The sequence below is a fragment of the Lemur catta genome, chromosome 20 (genome assembly GCF_020740605.2).
Source record: "Lemur catta isolate mLemCat1 chromosome 20, mLemCat1.pri, whole genome shotgun sequence".
Lineage (NCBI taxonomy): Eukaryota > Metazoa > Chordata > Mammalia > Primates > Lemuridae > Lemur > Lemur catta.
In genome coordinates, this window is record NC_059147.1 from 8,276,792 (window position 1) to 8,294,638 (window position 17,847).

A 17,847-nucleotide genomic window follows, 5' to 3' on the forward strand; every position below is an offset into this window, starting at 1 on the left:
ACCCAGTCTATTACTGAACATTAATCATTTGCGTGAACTTAAAAATCTGGATAATTTTATATTAAAAAGGAAACTTTAGATCATTAACATACCTGAAAAGCTACAATCACTCATGACCAATGGAATGGCAGATAAATACCAAGAAGAGAAAGCGACACCATGAGTCACTGTAAATACTGGAGCCAGCCCCAGGCTCTGGGCCAGAGTCTGCTTCTCTTACTTAACAGGGACAGAGGAGAGGAGTGAAAGATTCATTAGCCCCAAACTCAAACTTTCTTCTTGACTTAAGAAGGTAAAAAACTTCCTTGCTGTTTAAATCATTGTCATAGTACCATGTTCACACTTCATATGAAGATATGTCTTGGGAGGGTCTGGGGACAGAATAGACAAAGTTTGCCCTTATTTCCTTAGCCAAGAAAATGCTACCTCCTGCACATATTTAAATCTTCTTCGCTCACTCTTTCAGGCCTGGGGCAGTGCAGTGTTCACCGTGTGCTACACGGTTAGTAGTACATTGTTACCGACACTCTAGTCTTGCTTTTTTTGGTTTCTTTTGCAAATGTAAGATAAAAGCTTTCAAATTGACTTTTTATTTTATTTTTATTTTTGGGGAGAAGAGATGGGGTCTTGCCATGTTGCCCAGGCTGGTCTGGAATTCCTGCCCTCAAACGATTCTTGGCCTCCCAAAGTGGTAGGATTACAGGCATGAGAGACCATGCCCGGCCCTAACTTTTTATTTTCAATATTACACATCCTCATTCTATTTTTACTCATTATAATGTGCTTACTTCCACCTAGGTTGATTTCATCATAAAAGATTTTTTTAAATCTAATATGCAAATGTGTTTAATGCACCTTTTATCTAGACTTGCAAATAAATATTCTCTGTAATGATTCAATATTAGGTTTTCATAATAGAGGATAATAACCAATTAAGAAGCAAATAACCCAAATATATTAGAGAGTATGACTAAATATATTTTCAATGTATCAGTTTTTTTAATCAATATTTCTTGAGAAATGAAGTGATTAAACAATTATCCCTAATGAAAATTACATTGTATCAATAAGTATCAGAGTAACTACAAATATGAAATGCAGGCCCGTAATTTTATGTTCAATTATTGAGTTACATACTAAAATGCTAAAATTTTATTTCCAAATTAACAAATAGTTATGCATAGCTACTACATTTCTAACCCCAATAGACCCTGAAACAAAGACAGTTATGCCAAATGCACACCAATAATTACAGACCTACATACCATCCTTACATACATCAAAGTAACTACACTGAAATAGATAATTTTTATTTAATAACTACTCTCAGGGTTATAGTCAAACATACCTACACATAAAAGTTTTGTGACAAAGTCTTCCCTAAAGTTAATTAATAGTTTCTTAGCGAAACAAAATTTTCAAGAGTTTATTACCAAACACTTAACAGTATTTTACTCATGGACCCTGTAACTGCTTTTGTTTTATCCAAGAGTCAGCTCCATGATTATTGTATTCAGTCCTAAATTAAAATTTTAAAAGAAAAATTCCACTTTTACAACAGTTGATACTTTAAGGCCCCTCCCCTCCTTCTAAATTTAGCAGTCAAGTTATGCTGTTAATAAGAAATAAATATTCTTTCATTGTCCTTTCATTCATTCATCTATTGAACAAATGAAATATTAACTGAGAGGCTAGTATATGCCAGCCCAGTCACTGTTCCAGGCCCAGGGGTGAGACCTAATGCAACAGGTGCGGCTCTTGCCCTCTGAGAGCTTCTATTCTGGTAGGGAGGGGACAGGTGGTAAACAAGCAAAGGAGACCATTGCAAAGGAAGACAAGTGCCGTGAAAAAAGGAACACGTGGGTAAAGGTATACAGAGTAATTCTCACCCCTCTAAAAAATATTTGAGCCATCATGCCAGTTTTATTTGGGAATCCACGTGATGTGTCTTTACTGTCTCTGAATCACTGCTAAGTAGTGGCCAATAGTCACCTGTGGATGATACATGCTAAAAAGAAGATACAGGGAAATAAACCATAGCCAGCTTTCCCTTAAATGTTATAAATCAAACAGGTAGTCCATGTATCACACTGCACAAGAGCTAATTGGGTTGAGTGGAAGTTTGGAACACAGTCTTACTTTAATAGCTGACCCTAAAGTTAACTCAGCCCTAAAGCCAACACCTATCTGTTCAGGGTCAGTAGTATTTACAGGCCAAGAGAAAAGAATATTTATTTTAAACTCTGCACAAGGCTATATGCTCTACAAAGAAAGGCAGCTCATAAAAGTGTCTGTGGCCTGGGCATTGTTTGGCAGACAATTGCTACAGTAGCAGCTAAATTAAAGTTGACTTTTGACACTAACATCTCTGAAGCAGCATTCCGACTCTAAATTTCTGTATTTCTGCATGGAAGAGACACAAATAGTATAATCAGGCTCTATTATGAAAAACAATATATAGCCCTTAGTAGGTGTTCAGTAAATATTTGCTAAAGGTTAATATGGTTTCAATTTTATAATTCAGACCTCATATAGATAGGTCCTATTCCATTCAAAGTATATTTTTTACTTATGTAAATTGTGCTTTTTCTATCGTTAACTTACAATAAAAATACTTTTTGACTGTAACTTCACCAAAAATAAACATTACTGAAGTAATCATTCAATTTATATGAGAAATTTTTGGTTTCCCCAATGGCTGAATGGTCACCAGCCTGTGGAATTTAGCTCTGCAGCCTCTGTTGACAATGGCAATGAACACGTTCATAACAATAATAAGGGCTTGTTTTAATAGAATGTTCCACGCATTAAACACATTAATGACCCATGAAATAACTGTTTTATCTGTAACACATTAAGCAACATTGCTAAAAACAACGTATTAATTGAAAGACTGCTATTTCTCTTAATGTAAGTTTTTTTAAGTATAAAAATGGCACAAAAATCATTTTTTTAAAAACAAATATAATTCAACTTCCAAATTAGAGCCATGCCAAACAATGGTATAAAAACTTGTAAAATAAACTGTGTAATTTTAGATGCGTTATTTTGATAAATTCCCATTTTTCTGATCAGAAATGATATCTGTGTGGATTATGACTTAAGAGTCTTATGAATATTTTAAAAGCTCATAATTTTCTTCTCTGCATGAGTATCTCCTATAGTACTTTTTCTCTTTCCTTAACAGGTACAGATACTACCATACTCAAACATACCCCCCTTACTTCCATCTTTTTCAATTTTCTAATGCTACATTGGACATTGCTAGAGCACCAGTGTAGCATTTTCTATAAATATGTGCTGTGACAATTAAATCCCAGGCAATATCAAACAGAAAATGTCAGTCTTCTAAACACAGAAATATAACGTATGAAGAAAAAGTATATGAATGATCAGTGTGTTTTATAAATTTTCTTTTGGGGGGCATACAAAATATCAGACTTGAGACAATTATTTTACTGTCTGTTTCTTAGATATCAAAGAGAATTTTGAAATTCATCAAAGCTAACCTTCTGTTATGTACAACAGGCTAAGCTGAAAAGAATGTTAACAAGTTCAATTTTCATTCAATCAGCACTACTGCTCTCTGAAATGTTTCATTGCAGGAAAGAAATAAAAATAATCTATATGGTAATTATGAGGATGAATCCCCCAGTAACTTTCAGCTACATGAAAGGTCAGTTCTATTCAAGATATTTTATCAGTCCCCTGCACATACTCCTGTCCTGTCATTTTAAATCTGAACAGCATTTTATTTTCCCATTTACAGCTACCTGCAGAATTAAGTACTTAAGCCAAATAAGAAAAAAAAAAAAGAAATGTTGAATGCTGGCAAAGGCTATAATAGCATAGAGATAAATCGTTCATCTGCTCTCTCTCAAGCCTCTAGGGCTGCAGATTTTTCTTCTCCTGGTGCACTGTGGGTATTCAAAACTTGTTCAACATGATTTCATTTCATTTCAGGCACTGCCTGAGAAAACTAAATTACAGAATCAATCATACAGAAGGTCAGAGTGAGACTTCATTACAAGTATTGCATGCTTGCATGAATATCTTTCATTTATGACTGACCCAATATGTCACAATAGCTGTCTAGTAAAAATAATCCACTTTCTGAAATTGATGTACTACTGATGTCAATGCTACTCAGCGGGCTGGGCAGATTATAGAGAGGTGTTAAAAAAAAATGCTTTGGAGCGCACACATTGTAGATTTTTAGAATTGCAATCTTTTGTAGATTAAAACAATTTCCAGATGATCATCTGAACTGACAATAGTGCTTAGAGGTAACAAATTTTTAACCGAAATATACTGTTGATTTTGACTTGCCAACCACATTTTGACAAGCAGAAATACTTGTTTGAAAACACACGTATTCACGACAAGTGAATCAAGGTTGTTCTTTGAAGTCACAAATGCATCGACATTCAATTTTTCAGCAATTCGCTTTTGAATACTAGGGCATTATTTGCATATTTTGAAATGTGAATGCTAATCATTGGACTCTTTTTAATCCTCCCTTTTTTGTTCCCGCTTTCTGTTTTTAAATATAATGGGCATAAATTTAAGGAAGATAAACATGTTGTGCTTGTTGCCAACAATAATGCAGCTAATCAGTAATGTGACAAACTGTCATTCTTTCTAAAGGAAAACCGATGACGCTCTGAAGAAAAGCTGGCTCAATACAACATAAACAAGCTGGCTTTTCTTCTTATAGGACAGTCCTAATTCACCATAGCAATTCTTAACAGGCAGCCATATTCATTTGGATAATAAAACTTCTTACTTGCATAAGGTATGAAATATCCAACGCACACCGGGAAGCTGAATGCATGATGTATAAAGTATTATTTATTATTTTTCTGGTGACCTTCCTAAGGGAAATCTCCGAGGAGGCTTCTGTGGAGTATTATGATGTAGCTAGCCAATTCCATACCCAGAGGGAGATATAGAAGAACCTTGACATAACCTATTTTTAACCATGCCTCTGGCGATTCTGAATTCAAGTTTATAGGTGAACATGTCAGGTAGTACATAGAACAAAGCCAACGACACATTGTATTCATCATAATTCTGTCCTAGTACATTTTATTTTTTCCAACATTTGTGATTTAAAATCCCATGACATTTCTTCAAGGTGAAATTCTACTAGAATTTTCAACAAGATTAGTTTGTTTCAAGCCAAAATAAATATCACTCAGGTTCAGCAAAACTTCAAGAAGGCACCAATAAATGTGATGAAGTCCATGTAAATACCATGACAACAGTCTGCACTTAGCTAAAGTACCTATACTTTTAAAAATCAATGAAATAATTCAACTGCTTTAGTGATTAGCCATACATTACAAAAGCAGCATTAAAAATTGAGTCCTCTCTCCCAACGCCAGTCTGTGAAAGCATTGTTCTTTAAGTGTATGTGAATATCATAATTATTTTATGATTCCATCTTTAGTTCTTTCCAATATAGTAAATTCAATTGACCATGAAATGAAATTTCATAGTCAAAATGCCTCCTTTACACTTTTTTATAGCAGCAATAACAGTTTTATAGCTTTAAGGCAAGGTAATTCATCAGATGTTTAATTTAAAGGCAGATTCTTATATTATTAATAAATATTTACCAATTTAATAAAGTACACATTTTAGCATACATTATATGGTCTTTTAACTATTTCTGCAGCTTAAATGAGCCTCGCTGAGCACCTATGAAAAACGGTGAACGCTGGCAAACTCCCTTGGTGACTAAATACATTCTTTTTATTTTTATTATTTTCCAGGCACAACATTGCAAGCAAGCCTGGCTCTAGAGGAACAGAGGGATAGAGCCCTCCATTCCAGTGTCAAAGGGACAAAAATGTAAGAAAGTCCACAGGAAACAATTACTTGTGAAGTTGAGTAATGTTTATGAATACTTAATAACCATTTCCTGACTGTTCACTGCATTCTCTTCTGACAAAAAAGTAAAAATAAAAACCCTGATGTTCAGCTCAAACACAAAAGATCACAAGCAAGGAAAATTATGTCGCCGCAATCCTATTTGGGAAAGTAATCTTATATTTCAGAGAGCACACTGATTCTTTGCACCACTAATCCACTACATATTTTGCAATCATATGTTGTTATCTGGGGAATTAACAATGAAACCAATAAACATCACTGGCATGGTCCTAATGTGTAGAGAAATATGTAAACAAGCAATAGGATTTTTTTGTTGTTGTTATACCAACACATCTGTTTCATTTTATCAGGGTTTAAAAAAAAAGCACTATAAACTATTAATCTTGTTTTAAAATGTCTGCTTAGTACCTCACCTAGATAGACACAAACGCATTATATGCTATGACGGAAAAAAACCAATCCCAGCAGAAGAGTTTAAAATACTTAAGCAGATTTACTCTGGTGATTGCTGACTATAATTGCACACTAAGAAAAAATAGAACCAAAATTATTGCATTAGTAATCTTGGCTCTCTGGAGTGCCTTATTCAATGTTTATGATAATAAATAACACAATTAGGTGTATTTCACACAATAACCTGTTCTATATTTTCCTCTGCTGGTTATAAGCAATTATTTTTTTCTCTTTCTCTGTATCTACAGGTTCAAAACTCTATACTCAATTATGTATCAATACAAATAATTAAAGACTAGGAAAGAAAAAGTCCTCTATGACCCTTCTCTGTATTACAGTTTGATATTTCATTTGGGGTAGGAGCAAATCATGTATCATAAACATTATGTTATAATCCAACAGATTCAAAAGAACTAGGCACTTGATAAGGGCTTTCGTTTCTAAAATCTCGCCCGGGCAAACTTTCAACTCAAGCACACCTCTGTGTTAAACCAAAGACAAGGGAAGATTGGCTATTTCCAAACCAATGAATCAGACTTCTTAAAAATCATTTCAAATCAGCAGGATCTTGTTGGGTCATCCTCTTTTAGGTGACTGCCAATCAACCTGATACCCTCTTATTCAATACCAGGTATTGATCCAGTACCTGCATTTAAAGGGCACTAGGAATAACAAACCACATGTCCACCAGTAGACAGGCAAGAACAGACTTCAGAACATGGACTCTCAGATCTGTACCATCAGATTAGTATAAATAATGAAAAATACTTTCAAGCAATAAATGTAGTGCCTACCATATGCAACCCACTGCTATGAAGCACGCCATCTTGTTCCACAAGATTTCTTGAGATTGTAATGGAAGGGAGATCCAGGCTTTGAGGGGGAAACTGGGGTGTGAATTCACTTCCCTGGGAAGGCAATGGATCGCTGAGGGCTTGAAAGGGAAGCAGTACATCCGGCATGCCCAGGGCGGGGTCTGACTCTGGAGGAGGCGTGATTGGTGGGATTTCAAACTCCTCGTCCCCGAGGCTTGGCGTATGGAATGTCTGCTAAAAGGAAACAAAATACAGAAATCTTCATATTCTGTTCCTATATCTTATTCCTCCTCAGAGGGAAAAAGAAAGACTGCATGAAAACACTACATCTCTAGGCCAAATATTTATTTCTCAAATGAAAACATCTTAAACACAGATTTCCATATGTAGTTTTGCTGATCATTCTGATTAAAGATTTAAGTCTCATTATCATATGGTTTTAATGGAGTATCAGTATTAACAGTTTTTTAATGCGCACTTAATTAGCAACATCTGTCTTTGTTGTTAGTTGGAGCACATAACAAATTGCTACTTTATTGATATGTTAGTGAAACAGCTCAAACCGCTGACACCATCCGCATGCTTCATAAAATGCTGACAATTTTGTGGTGCGCATGCACACACACACACACACACACACACACACACACACACACACTAATCCAGAAGTGAACATTATACACAGTTACTTTCTGCCACAACATATAAAACAAGTAATATTAAATTTGTGGTTTGCTTTTTTAATTTCCATATTGGTATATTCCCAAGTACAATGAATGCTTCTTTGGAAATTGTTACTGTTTGTAATACAACACTTTATATAAGGATTATCACAGCTCATATTAAAAGGTGCCAGTACTTTTATTTAAACTATAATGGGGATTATTTTCTTTTATATTAACATTTTAATATGTATTTATCAGGACATTTTCTACCACTCTTCACATTTTAAAGACTACCTAGAGAGCACAGAGCTATATTGATAGAGATATACTAACTACATTGATACTGCTTATTTACTTAGACAACTGTTATATTTCAAGAACTAAGTAAATCTTAATGCATTGTTTTTCTCCACAGTTACTGAGATTCTCAATGGCAATGTTTCCAAATAGGGCCTTGTGATGTAAATCAGAGCTGCCTTGGTCAACCACACTAACCATCTTTCTTAAAAGAGAACTTGGATTTTTTTGGTGGGGGCAGAGAGGATGTCAAGGTCTAGGATATTTTTTCTGTGGGGTGAAGGGTTGGGGGACCACTCAGATCCTTTTTATTCCTAGCTCAGAGGGTCAAAGTTAGAATTCATTTATTATTAATAGTATTTGAAAGAATGAACTGATGCAAGATAATTTGAGTGCTATTATCAGTTAAGAGAACTAATTAAGAGCTGAAAATCATCATTCTTCAAACTATCAATCATGATATAATGTAACAACCACTTAAGAGGAAAGAGAAACAAACTCGAGAGAAAAAAAAAAAAGCAACAAAAAACACTTCGTACATATAGAACCTGTCAAACGTTATTTGTATCTCACCAGGAAAAAAGAGGTCACAAGCTACGGCAGTCCATGGCGGGACAATTGAATATCTTGAAGTTCTTAGCAGATTCAATATACATGAAACATTGTAGTACAATAATACATTTGAAAGCGAGAATAAAATATTGGATTTTCTGACATATGCATTCTAATAATGACCCCAAAAGATGTCAATTTCTAACTGTGGTACCCTGAGTTCTCAAACACAAAGGGATGAATTGGCCACAAATGTGGTTGGCTAATGAACGTAACCCCGTGGCTGCATTTGCCGTTATTTTGGCGCTAATGTGGTCTAGTAACAGATGCAACTGTAATTTGTGACTCATTTGCTACCCCATTACTGCTTAATGAAATCTAACATATCACATTAACAATACGGATAAACACTCATTCTTGATATGTGGCATTTGGCTGTTTTCATTACCACTGTAATTAACACTTGAAATATTATTTCAATAAATATTTAAAGTACTTTAAAAATGGTCAGGGTAATCATGACACAGACAGAAAACATAAAGCAAATGTGTGAATCTCAAACGCAGAGTATCCTAGTCCCTGTAGTGTTATCTACAGGACAATATCTATGTGAAGGGAATTGGTTTCAGGCACAATTTAGACTTTACAACATGCAAACCTTAAGTCTTCCTGAATTAGTTTGTACTCATTAAAATGTTAAAAAAACAAATAAATTTACTTTTAATGCAGTGATTGGGAAATTAGGCACATGCTATAATGCAGCATTAACGTTTACGTGGGCTTTATTTTTTGTTCAAGAAAAGATGTACAGAGAAATCATGATATAAGATTACCTCTTAAACTCCAACATAAAGCATGTCTTATGTTAGGCACTCACAGTGAGGAAGGGTTTCATTTTTATTTTTGTAAGGAATACAGAGAAATGTCTTACACATAATAAGTCCCTATGGTATGATTTTTTAAGGACAAATTAATTTTACATTAGAATTTAGTATATTACTATATCCTAACCTAATAAAACAATATAATAACATTATAATATATAACCAAGAAAATGCTAAAATCTTAAACTACTTTAAAGAGAGGTAATATATTAAAGTTAAGCATTCCTTAGAGAAAAGAGGAATCTCAAACACTGGATTTCTGAGATTATAAAAATAACCACATATGGCATCAACAACAACAACAACAAAAAACACTGACTTTTGTAACTATGCCATACAACCAATATCAGATTCATCATTTAGAGTTTATGTGATTATTTTTTACAGATATTGTCTTCTCAGTGTTTACCTTGAACATGTTAAAGTAGTATGTACATGGTTAAATACCATCTGTACTGAAATGTTCAAAACATTTGTTCCTTTTGATAAAAATGCAAATCTGGAGAACTGTTGTATCAACATATAACAGCCAATGTCTGACACGGTGAATTATCACAGCTGGAATTAAATTGTCTCTGAACAGCTGCTGGCAGTAGAGCTTTCATCAATGTTTGATTCAAATGTAGGGAAAAAAAATCGTACAGAATGAAACATCATGTTGTCCTTACAGATGGGGTTTGTGTTCATTATCACAAACAACACAGCAGCCAGTGCCAAACAATATTCCCTTATCTAAGCTGTCTTCTTGGTTAGACAGATGATGGTCACTATAAAAATGATTAATCTAGGAATACCCTTAATTCTTGATTCCCCATTTATTCTAATAATTTCTCAAAGTTAATTTCTTTCATATCACTTGCTTCCCTTTACCAAGATCATTTACGAAGCCATTATTATTTTTATTCTCTGGGGTCAAGCTAGTTCAGTTTCCTATATTTGAATGAATTCGGAAAATGAAGACTTTTTATTACATGAACCGCAAGAGAAAATGTTCCATTTGGACCAATTTCACTTCTATTTGATCTTGTTTTAAAATCTTAAGTCTCACACAGTCTACCATTTTGAGGAAACCACCATCTTGATCTAATAAGATCAACGTTTTTCTGGATGGCAGACCAAGGAGACCAGATGACAGTCCTAAGTCAATACCAGGAAATGCAGTAAAAACAGCAACAAGAAGACGATGTTTGTTCCACTTGCACCCACAAACTGAAGGCAAACCCAGAGCCGACATGGTGCTGCATTTAGATTCCATCACCCAGTTTTCACAGCTGCAGCCAAGTCTTGGAGCATGCCCACTCATGCATTCATTCAATCCATGTTTATTCAGTACCTCCCATTGCCAGGCACTGTACTAGGCTGGGAGGATCTAACGACAAATAAAACAGTCATTTGACATCACCCCACCCAAACCCCAAGAAACTACAACACTGTTCTGTCACATACTTTCCCAAACCATGGCAACTTAATGAAATTATCCCTAAAGATACATGAAGTTAAAATATTGTCTATTAAATGTCACTTCTAGACTGGTTTGCAAAATGACCACTTATCTGCTTAGATACCAATATAGTCTGTCTGTGTGTTTTAACATACTTTCTTATGTATTTATTTTGTTTACATAAATATTTTTTTCATCAAGAGATTTGTGTGACATTACTAACATTAGTAACAGCCCATGGACACGTGATAAAGACTTGTCAGGTTATTTTCTTTTCCAATAGGCTTTCCTCATTTCTCCTCCAAACTTGTTACCTTGTGCCACATGAGAGAGAGATAAATTCAATACTTTGCTTTTCCCTTGCAGACTATTAAATTATCTAAATAACACACAAAACATGAACAGACACATTAAAAAGACACCTACCTCACTGGCAGCAAAGAAAGCGTTGTTCGCCTCAGCCATATTCATGTAGTTATTATTATTTCCAAACTGAAAGAAAACAGATTGTTTTATGTTAATATGAGGCATCGTAAAGCATTCTGGCTGTGATTTGGAAAGAACACTGGTGTTACAAGATAAAGGAAGGGGTTTACTGAGACCAAATGCAAAATAGGACAAAGGTTTCAAAGCACCATGCTAGAGTGTCAGCTAGTTTCTGCAGAAAATAAAGCACAGACTTAAGCTAACTCAATAATTCTAGAAAATAGTTTTGTTTCTCATTGAGACTAATCGTGAAGGGAGAGGAACATTAGGCCCACTGGTCACTAGTGCGTGTTGTTTATTGAGCTGGCATTTGTCAGAGGTTAGAAGGAAAAGAGTTTCCAAGAAAATCACCTTGACACATTTTAAAGCATGTTGGGATTTTATAGCTTACTTTTCAAGAACAGATGTCACAAGTGTGGGGAGGTTAAAATGTGAATTAAAGGGAATGAAATTCAATTCCCAGGACTCAAATTCTATTTTCTAGTGAATGGGGTGTGGCATGAATATAAATAAATAATAAGACTAAAGAATATTTTTAAAATCTCCAAACAGAGCTAAAAGTGATATCTATATCCATCAGAGCTGCTGAAAACAGTGATATTTAATCTCTCAATGTAACATTGAGTGCAAAGAGGTTTAAAAAATAAGCAGGATCCTATGAACACAGCAATTTTTATTTCATTCCCTAACACAATAGCCCATTCATATCATCACAAATAAGACTGTATCAGCATTTCAGACTTAAGCTCTTTACTTCTAGGGACGTGTTATCAAAATGTATAACCTGGATTTGGGCAGAAATGTATTTTCAGGTTCAGATGATCTAAATAGGCACATTTTGTTGCTTTAAACATTCTGTTATTAGTCTGGCAATATGGAAAGGCTCGGTGAGCATAATTATCTAGAGTTGTATTATTTTCATGATTTTTAAATGGTAAAAAAGAATGTCCTTTTTCCAAAATGTATTATTTCCTTCCCTTAATGCATCAAATAAAACATAGGTTTGGTCTCCAAAGGGTAAAATGTATATATCTACGTTCTAACATAAATAAAGCTGGTAATCATTTAAAGTGAAAGGTACATTTTCCGCAAGGAGAAGGATGGCTGGGTAGATAGAGATAGAGAAATACGTAGGTACACAGATACACAGATAAGTATAGGGAATAAATAGAATTTATATATAGATACGCAGATATGGAAGACTCACATAACCCTGCTCTCAATAAACCAACAAAACACTTATTTCCGGGGGGCTCTCAACCCCTGACTCTGAACCTGTAGGACTCAACCCACAGAAGTGGGATTGACGTGCTCCACTTTATCATGTCAGGGATCCAAGAACTAAGCAGGATTTATACGCAAGACTCTAATGGTTCCAGAGTGCTGGGAGGGTCTACAGAAGCACAATCCCTCCCTGGGAAACACACCTAAATAGACACAATGAGCCACCACGAAAGTTCTCATTGAACACTCAGATTCATTTGAGTATCTTTATAAGGATTTCTGAATGATGTATTTGTTAGCACTTAAGAAGGACCTTTATCTGGTTTCTCTGAAGACATGTGATATCAAAAACATGGGCATGGGTGCACACATAAACACACACACAAACACCCACATTTTCCCCTTTTCTACAATGTTAAATATATGCAAGAAAAAGAGTAGGTTTCTGTCATGAAATTTTTGATAAATTAATGATGCTAGAATCAAAATCTCAGGCCTCCAATCAAATGTTCCTTCTGGATATTTACAAGAACCTGGGCGGGCAATGTGAATTCCATGCACCAACCCTGGCCCCTTGAACCGCCTAACAGCCTGTATCACAACTGTAACGTTATTTAAATGTAGGTTTTGTCGGGGAATTAGAAATCCATTTAAAGCAAACAGCTCATTATCAGAGAGTATTTTTTTTTTAGATTAAACTCACTTATTATCTAATAGCACCTAAAACAACAAAGAAAAATAAAATGGCTATTAAACTAAGGGCCTAAACAATTCAAAAAACAAATTAAGCTTAGAGTGAAATAAGAACTGGGTTAGAAATCCTCTTCTGAACAGTTAGTATGCGAATGTAATTACTGAAGAAACTACAGCTAATCAGCTGTGAATTGTATCCATTAATTAGTATTTGCCCTGGAGAAATGAGAAAAATCAGTAACAACGCTGGCACCGCGGCGCTGACGAGCACGCAAGGGCCGCGCGGCGTTTAGTCAAGCAGGTGGCTCCAGTGGGCCACGAAATTTGAAAGGCTCTCACCTGAAGTACGAAGCTGGAATTACAAAACCCTCCTTGCATATCTTTTGTATCTATATAAGGCCTTAATTAATGGCTTTTAATTTGGAAACACTTGCTGATCAGGCGGGAACAGTTACAAATCATTTCAAACAGAAGTGAAGGTTTCTGTTCTGTTGGGGGTAAAATATCCCTCTACAAAGGTGGCTTTACATTATTAACTTGCTGCAGGCAACGGTCTTTCTCCTGCACAGGTGCCTGGAACTCTGGTTCCGGGGGTTAGGGTAGTCAGGTAAAATACAGGACACCAAGATTAATTTGACTTTCAAATGAATAGCAACTTTTTTTTTTTTTAGTATAAGTATTCCCCATGCACTATTTGGGACATACTTATGCCTAAGAAGATATTCTTTATTTACCTGAGATTCAAATTTAATTGGCTGCTATATATTCTTATTTGCTAAGTCAGGCCACCCCACCGTGACACTTAAACTGATCAGAATGACAGGGATGTTGCTTTGCATTTGATTACCTTATCCAGTAAGGGAAGCTTCATTTTATTATTGTATTTTACAGTGTGACCTATGAGTCCTGCTTTACTTGTTTGGTGTGAGAACAGATCCGATTCTGAGAGAAAAAGTGCTCCTTTGGGGCAGATCTCTAATATAATGACCTCAGAACAATTAACTTTAAGTGAATTGTATACAATTAAATTTACTCTATGCTCTAAGAGACAGTGACATCAGTAAACACATTATATTAGAAAAACCCTCTAGGTCCATGGGGAAGGGTCCTTAGCTGAGTTCACTGTCTCCCCCAGAACTAATGACGATGCCTGGCATATTATCTCTCTAGTATTTGCTGAAGGGAGGGAGGGAGAAAGGTTGATCACCTTAAACTTCAGTGCCCCTAATCACTCATCCTAACTGGAGTAACTTATCACTTACTTTTTTGTGACAATAATGAGTGTTTAGACTACTGAAGCCTTCTACATACATTATTTCATTTCATTTTCCAAAGTGGGACTAAACATATTTTCCCAGCAACCAGTAAGATAAACATAATTTTTATCCCTATTTTATAGATCAACAGACTGAGGTTTCTAGGGAGTTAAGCCGCTTGCCCAAAATCACAGATTCAAAGATGAAAGTCTGGCATTCTCCTTACCTCACAACCTGTATCGCTTACATTCCAATATCCACAAAAACTTGAATATTTCACTCAGTGATCAATTCAACTTTGTTATCTATTTTACTCAAAGCTAGAATTTCCCAGAGGGCATTTCAAGGTACCTGAATCTAGTAAAAATGCTCTTCAAGAAATGGTTCCACAGTCCAGTCAGTCTGAGCAAGGCTGCCTTCTCTTTGATGAGTCACAATGCCTGCTATGAAGTTAAAGGCTCTGAGAAGTCCCGCAGTTCATCATTTAGCAAATATTTATGTGCCTACTATGTGCAAGGCACTAGAGACAAAATGGTGAAAAGATGACAAGGGTCCTACTTAGATGAAGCTTACAGTTTTCTTTAAGTGGGAGACATTTAAACAGCTCCCCCTGCCCCCCCCCAAAAAAAAAGCTGTGGATCACTTTTGTTTCTGCTACAATACCCATGGGAACACACTTTGGGAAACTTTATTCTAAGCCTTTTATTGACAATATTGTTCTATTTTCCCCTGAATCTTTCTTATAAAATCTAATATCCTAATTTTACACCATGGTAAAATTTATGCATTTTATGAATTAACTAAGTAAGCATTTCTAAATTATTCAAAGTCACCTTAATTTGGCCTATTTCCAAACTTTCTAGATTGTAACCCTCCACTGATGTTCCTTCAAAGATTCCCTGTTCAACCATATAAGGGGTTTTCTATGCAATTTCAACAGTCAAAACAAAAGATTCCAAATAAATTGAACGAATATCAGGTGAAACGGTTAATTACTTCGAAAGCACATACAGACATTATGCAAGAAATCAACCAATTCCAACTGTTTTAAAGAGCACATACACGGGGAAACGGTCACCGCAAGGCCAGGGCCTTTGGCAGTTACGAAGTGCACTGGTGGTGACAGGTCCTTTTGCACTCTCTGATAGGTTCTAAGAGATGTGATCCCCAAAGATACAGTCCCCGAAGATATCACTTTAAAGTAGAACTAAAATTACTCTGCGTGTCGAACTTCTGTATCTTAATAATTTCATAAAAGAACATCTTCATTGTACTTGGAGGTAGATTTGCTTTTTGCTGCTTGAGGAGTAATTATAGCTTGGGCAAACACAATTTATGAAGGGCATCAATTAAAAAGGAGCACGGCGGGATTTTTTTGGAAATGTATTAAAGACCGTCGTGTTCGTGGCCTGTCTGACCATGTGAAGTGCCAAAGTAAATTAATGCGGATTGTTAAGTCTGGCTAGTCCGGCAAAGGGTCTGGGAGAAAGTGGAGCAGCCGGGACAAAAACCCGTCTGTAATCACAGGACGAATACTTCCGCTGGATGAGTCCACACAACAGCATTTTCCCTGAAATTATTTTGACACCCATGTGAAGAACTGTATAGGCTTCCCATAAAGCAGCATTAACGACAGGGTCTCAAACAGCTAAATGGCACAAATTTAATCCTAAAAAAAAAAAAGATAATCCTTCGAATTCTCTTTTCTTTTTTTCCCCATTAGATTTGCTAGCAGACACCATCCAATTTGATGCCTCGCTACGGACATCTGTCAGGCTGCTCGTGCAACTGCACTGTGCCATTAGGACCGGGTGTGCCCGGCGTGGCCACGGGGAGCGGGGGGCACCGGAGAGTCCACTCACTCTGGAAGGCTCCGGTAATGACTCCCTGGGAAAGAACTTTGGAGAGATCACCGAGTTTCAGCCACTTTCAGCGCCCACAGGAGTGAAAACAAGCCCAACAAGACAAATGATAAAACATTGATGATGAACCTGGGGGGGTCTGAAGCACCCCATTAGGAAACAGCGAATGGCTTCATGAATAAAGACGGTCTATACCAAAGGGTAGGGGCTCAACAATAGTCTGGAAACAACAAACTGCAAACAATGGACTATGAGATGTATTTACAGGAATATATATAATTTTATATATATACATATATACACACACAATTCTAATTATGTATTAATATATACAATTATACATAGAATTATAGACACATACATGGAATTACATGCACGCCTTTCCACATGCTAGCAGCTCCTAGATGATGGTTTCCTGGGCACCAGAGCCACACCTCCAGCTGTCTACAGCACTTCCACGTGGATGTCAATAGGCATCGCAAACGAATGTTCAAAACGGAACTCCCCGTCTTCTCCCCCAAGCCTGCTCCAGCCATGGTCTTTCCCATCTCACTCGCTTCCAGTGACTAAGGCAAAAAATATTCTTGAATCTGCTTCTTCTCTCTCCCTTCCCCCTATCAAATTGTCAGGAGGGTCTGTTGGCTTCTCCTTTCAATTATACCCAAGAAAGACCAGTCGGCCCCCCTCCTCTGGACCCCCCCAGGCCCAAGCCATCCAAGCCCTCCCAGACCTCTGCAGCTGCTCCCCAGCCAGTCCCTCTGGCTCTACCGTACTCCCCAGTGGTCTATTCTCAATGCAGAGCCAAAGCAGCCCTTTAACAATCTATGTCAGACCAACCATGTCACTTCTCTGCTCCAAACCTCCCAATGGCTTCCCATCCAAGCAGGGAAGATGCCCAAGTCCTTACGATGGCCCCAGGTTCTTCTTTGACTTCTTAGCCAACATCCTCCCCCTTGCTCATGCTACTCGAGCCTGTTGGCTTCTGTGCCTTTCCTTCAACACCCCAGACACATTCCCACCTCAGGGCCTTTGCACTGGCTGTTTCTTCTGCTTGGACTGTTGTCCCTTCAAATGACCCCAGGGTTTGCTCACTCCACTCCTTCAGTCTTGCCTCAGATGTCACCTTGTCTCTAACTACCCTACCAAATTTCTCTGCCACCCCCTCCTCCACTTCCAGCACCTCTGTCCCTCTTCCCTACTCTCTGTTTTCCATGAACACTTCCATGTCACATAATGTAATTACTGCCTTTCTGCCCGCACTAGATGGTAAGAATGTCTTGTCTGTCTTTTACACCAATCTCCCAGTTCCTACTATTTACTA

The 17,847-nt window shown here is 36.6% G+C and overlaps 1 protein-coding gene across 2 annotated transcripts in view; it reads right to left on the reverse strand.

Moving 5' to 3' along the window:
• TOX3 (TOX high mobility group box family member 3) overlaps nucleotides 1–17,847 on the reverse strand; it is a 102,228-nt gene that overhangs the window by 17,760 nt on the left and 66,621 nt on the right. Inside the window, exons 2-3 of one of the 2 annotated variants that reach the window (XM_045533276.1) lie at nucleotides 11,432–11,497; nucleotides 7,146–7,400 (exon numbers count right to left, since the gene is read on the reverse strand). In XM_045533276.1, coding sequence (XP_045389232.1) covers nucleotides 7,146–7,400; nucleotides 11,432–11,497 — 321 coding nt within the window. Of the gene's footprint in view, nucleotides 1–7,145; nucleotides 7,401–11,431; nucleotides 11,498–17,847 lie in introns of those variants that run through there. The other variant, XM_045533277.1, reaches the window with a different exon arrangement.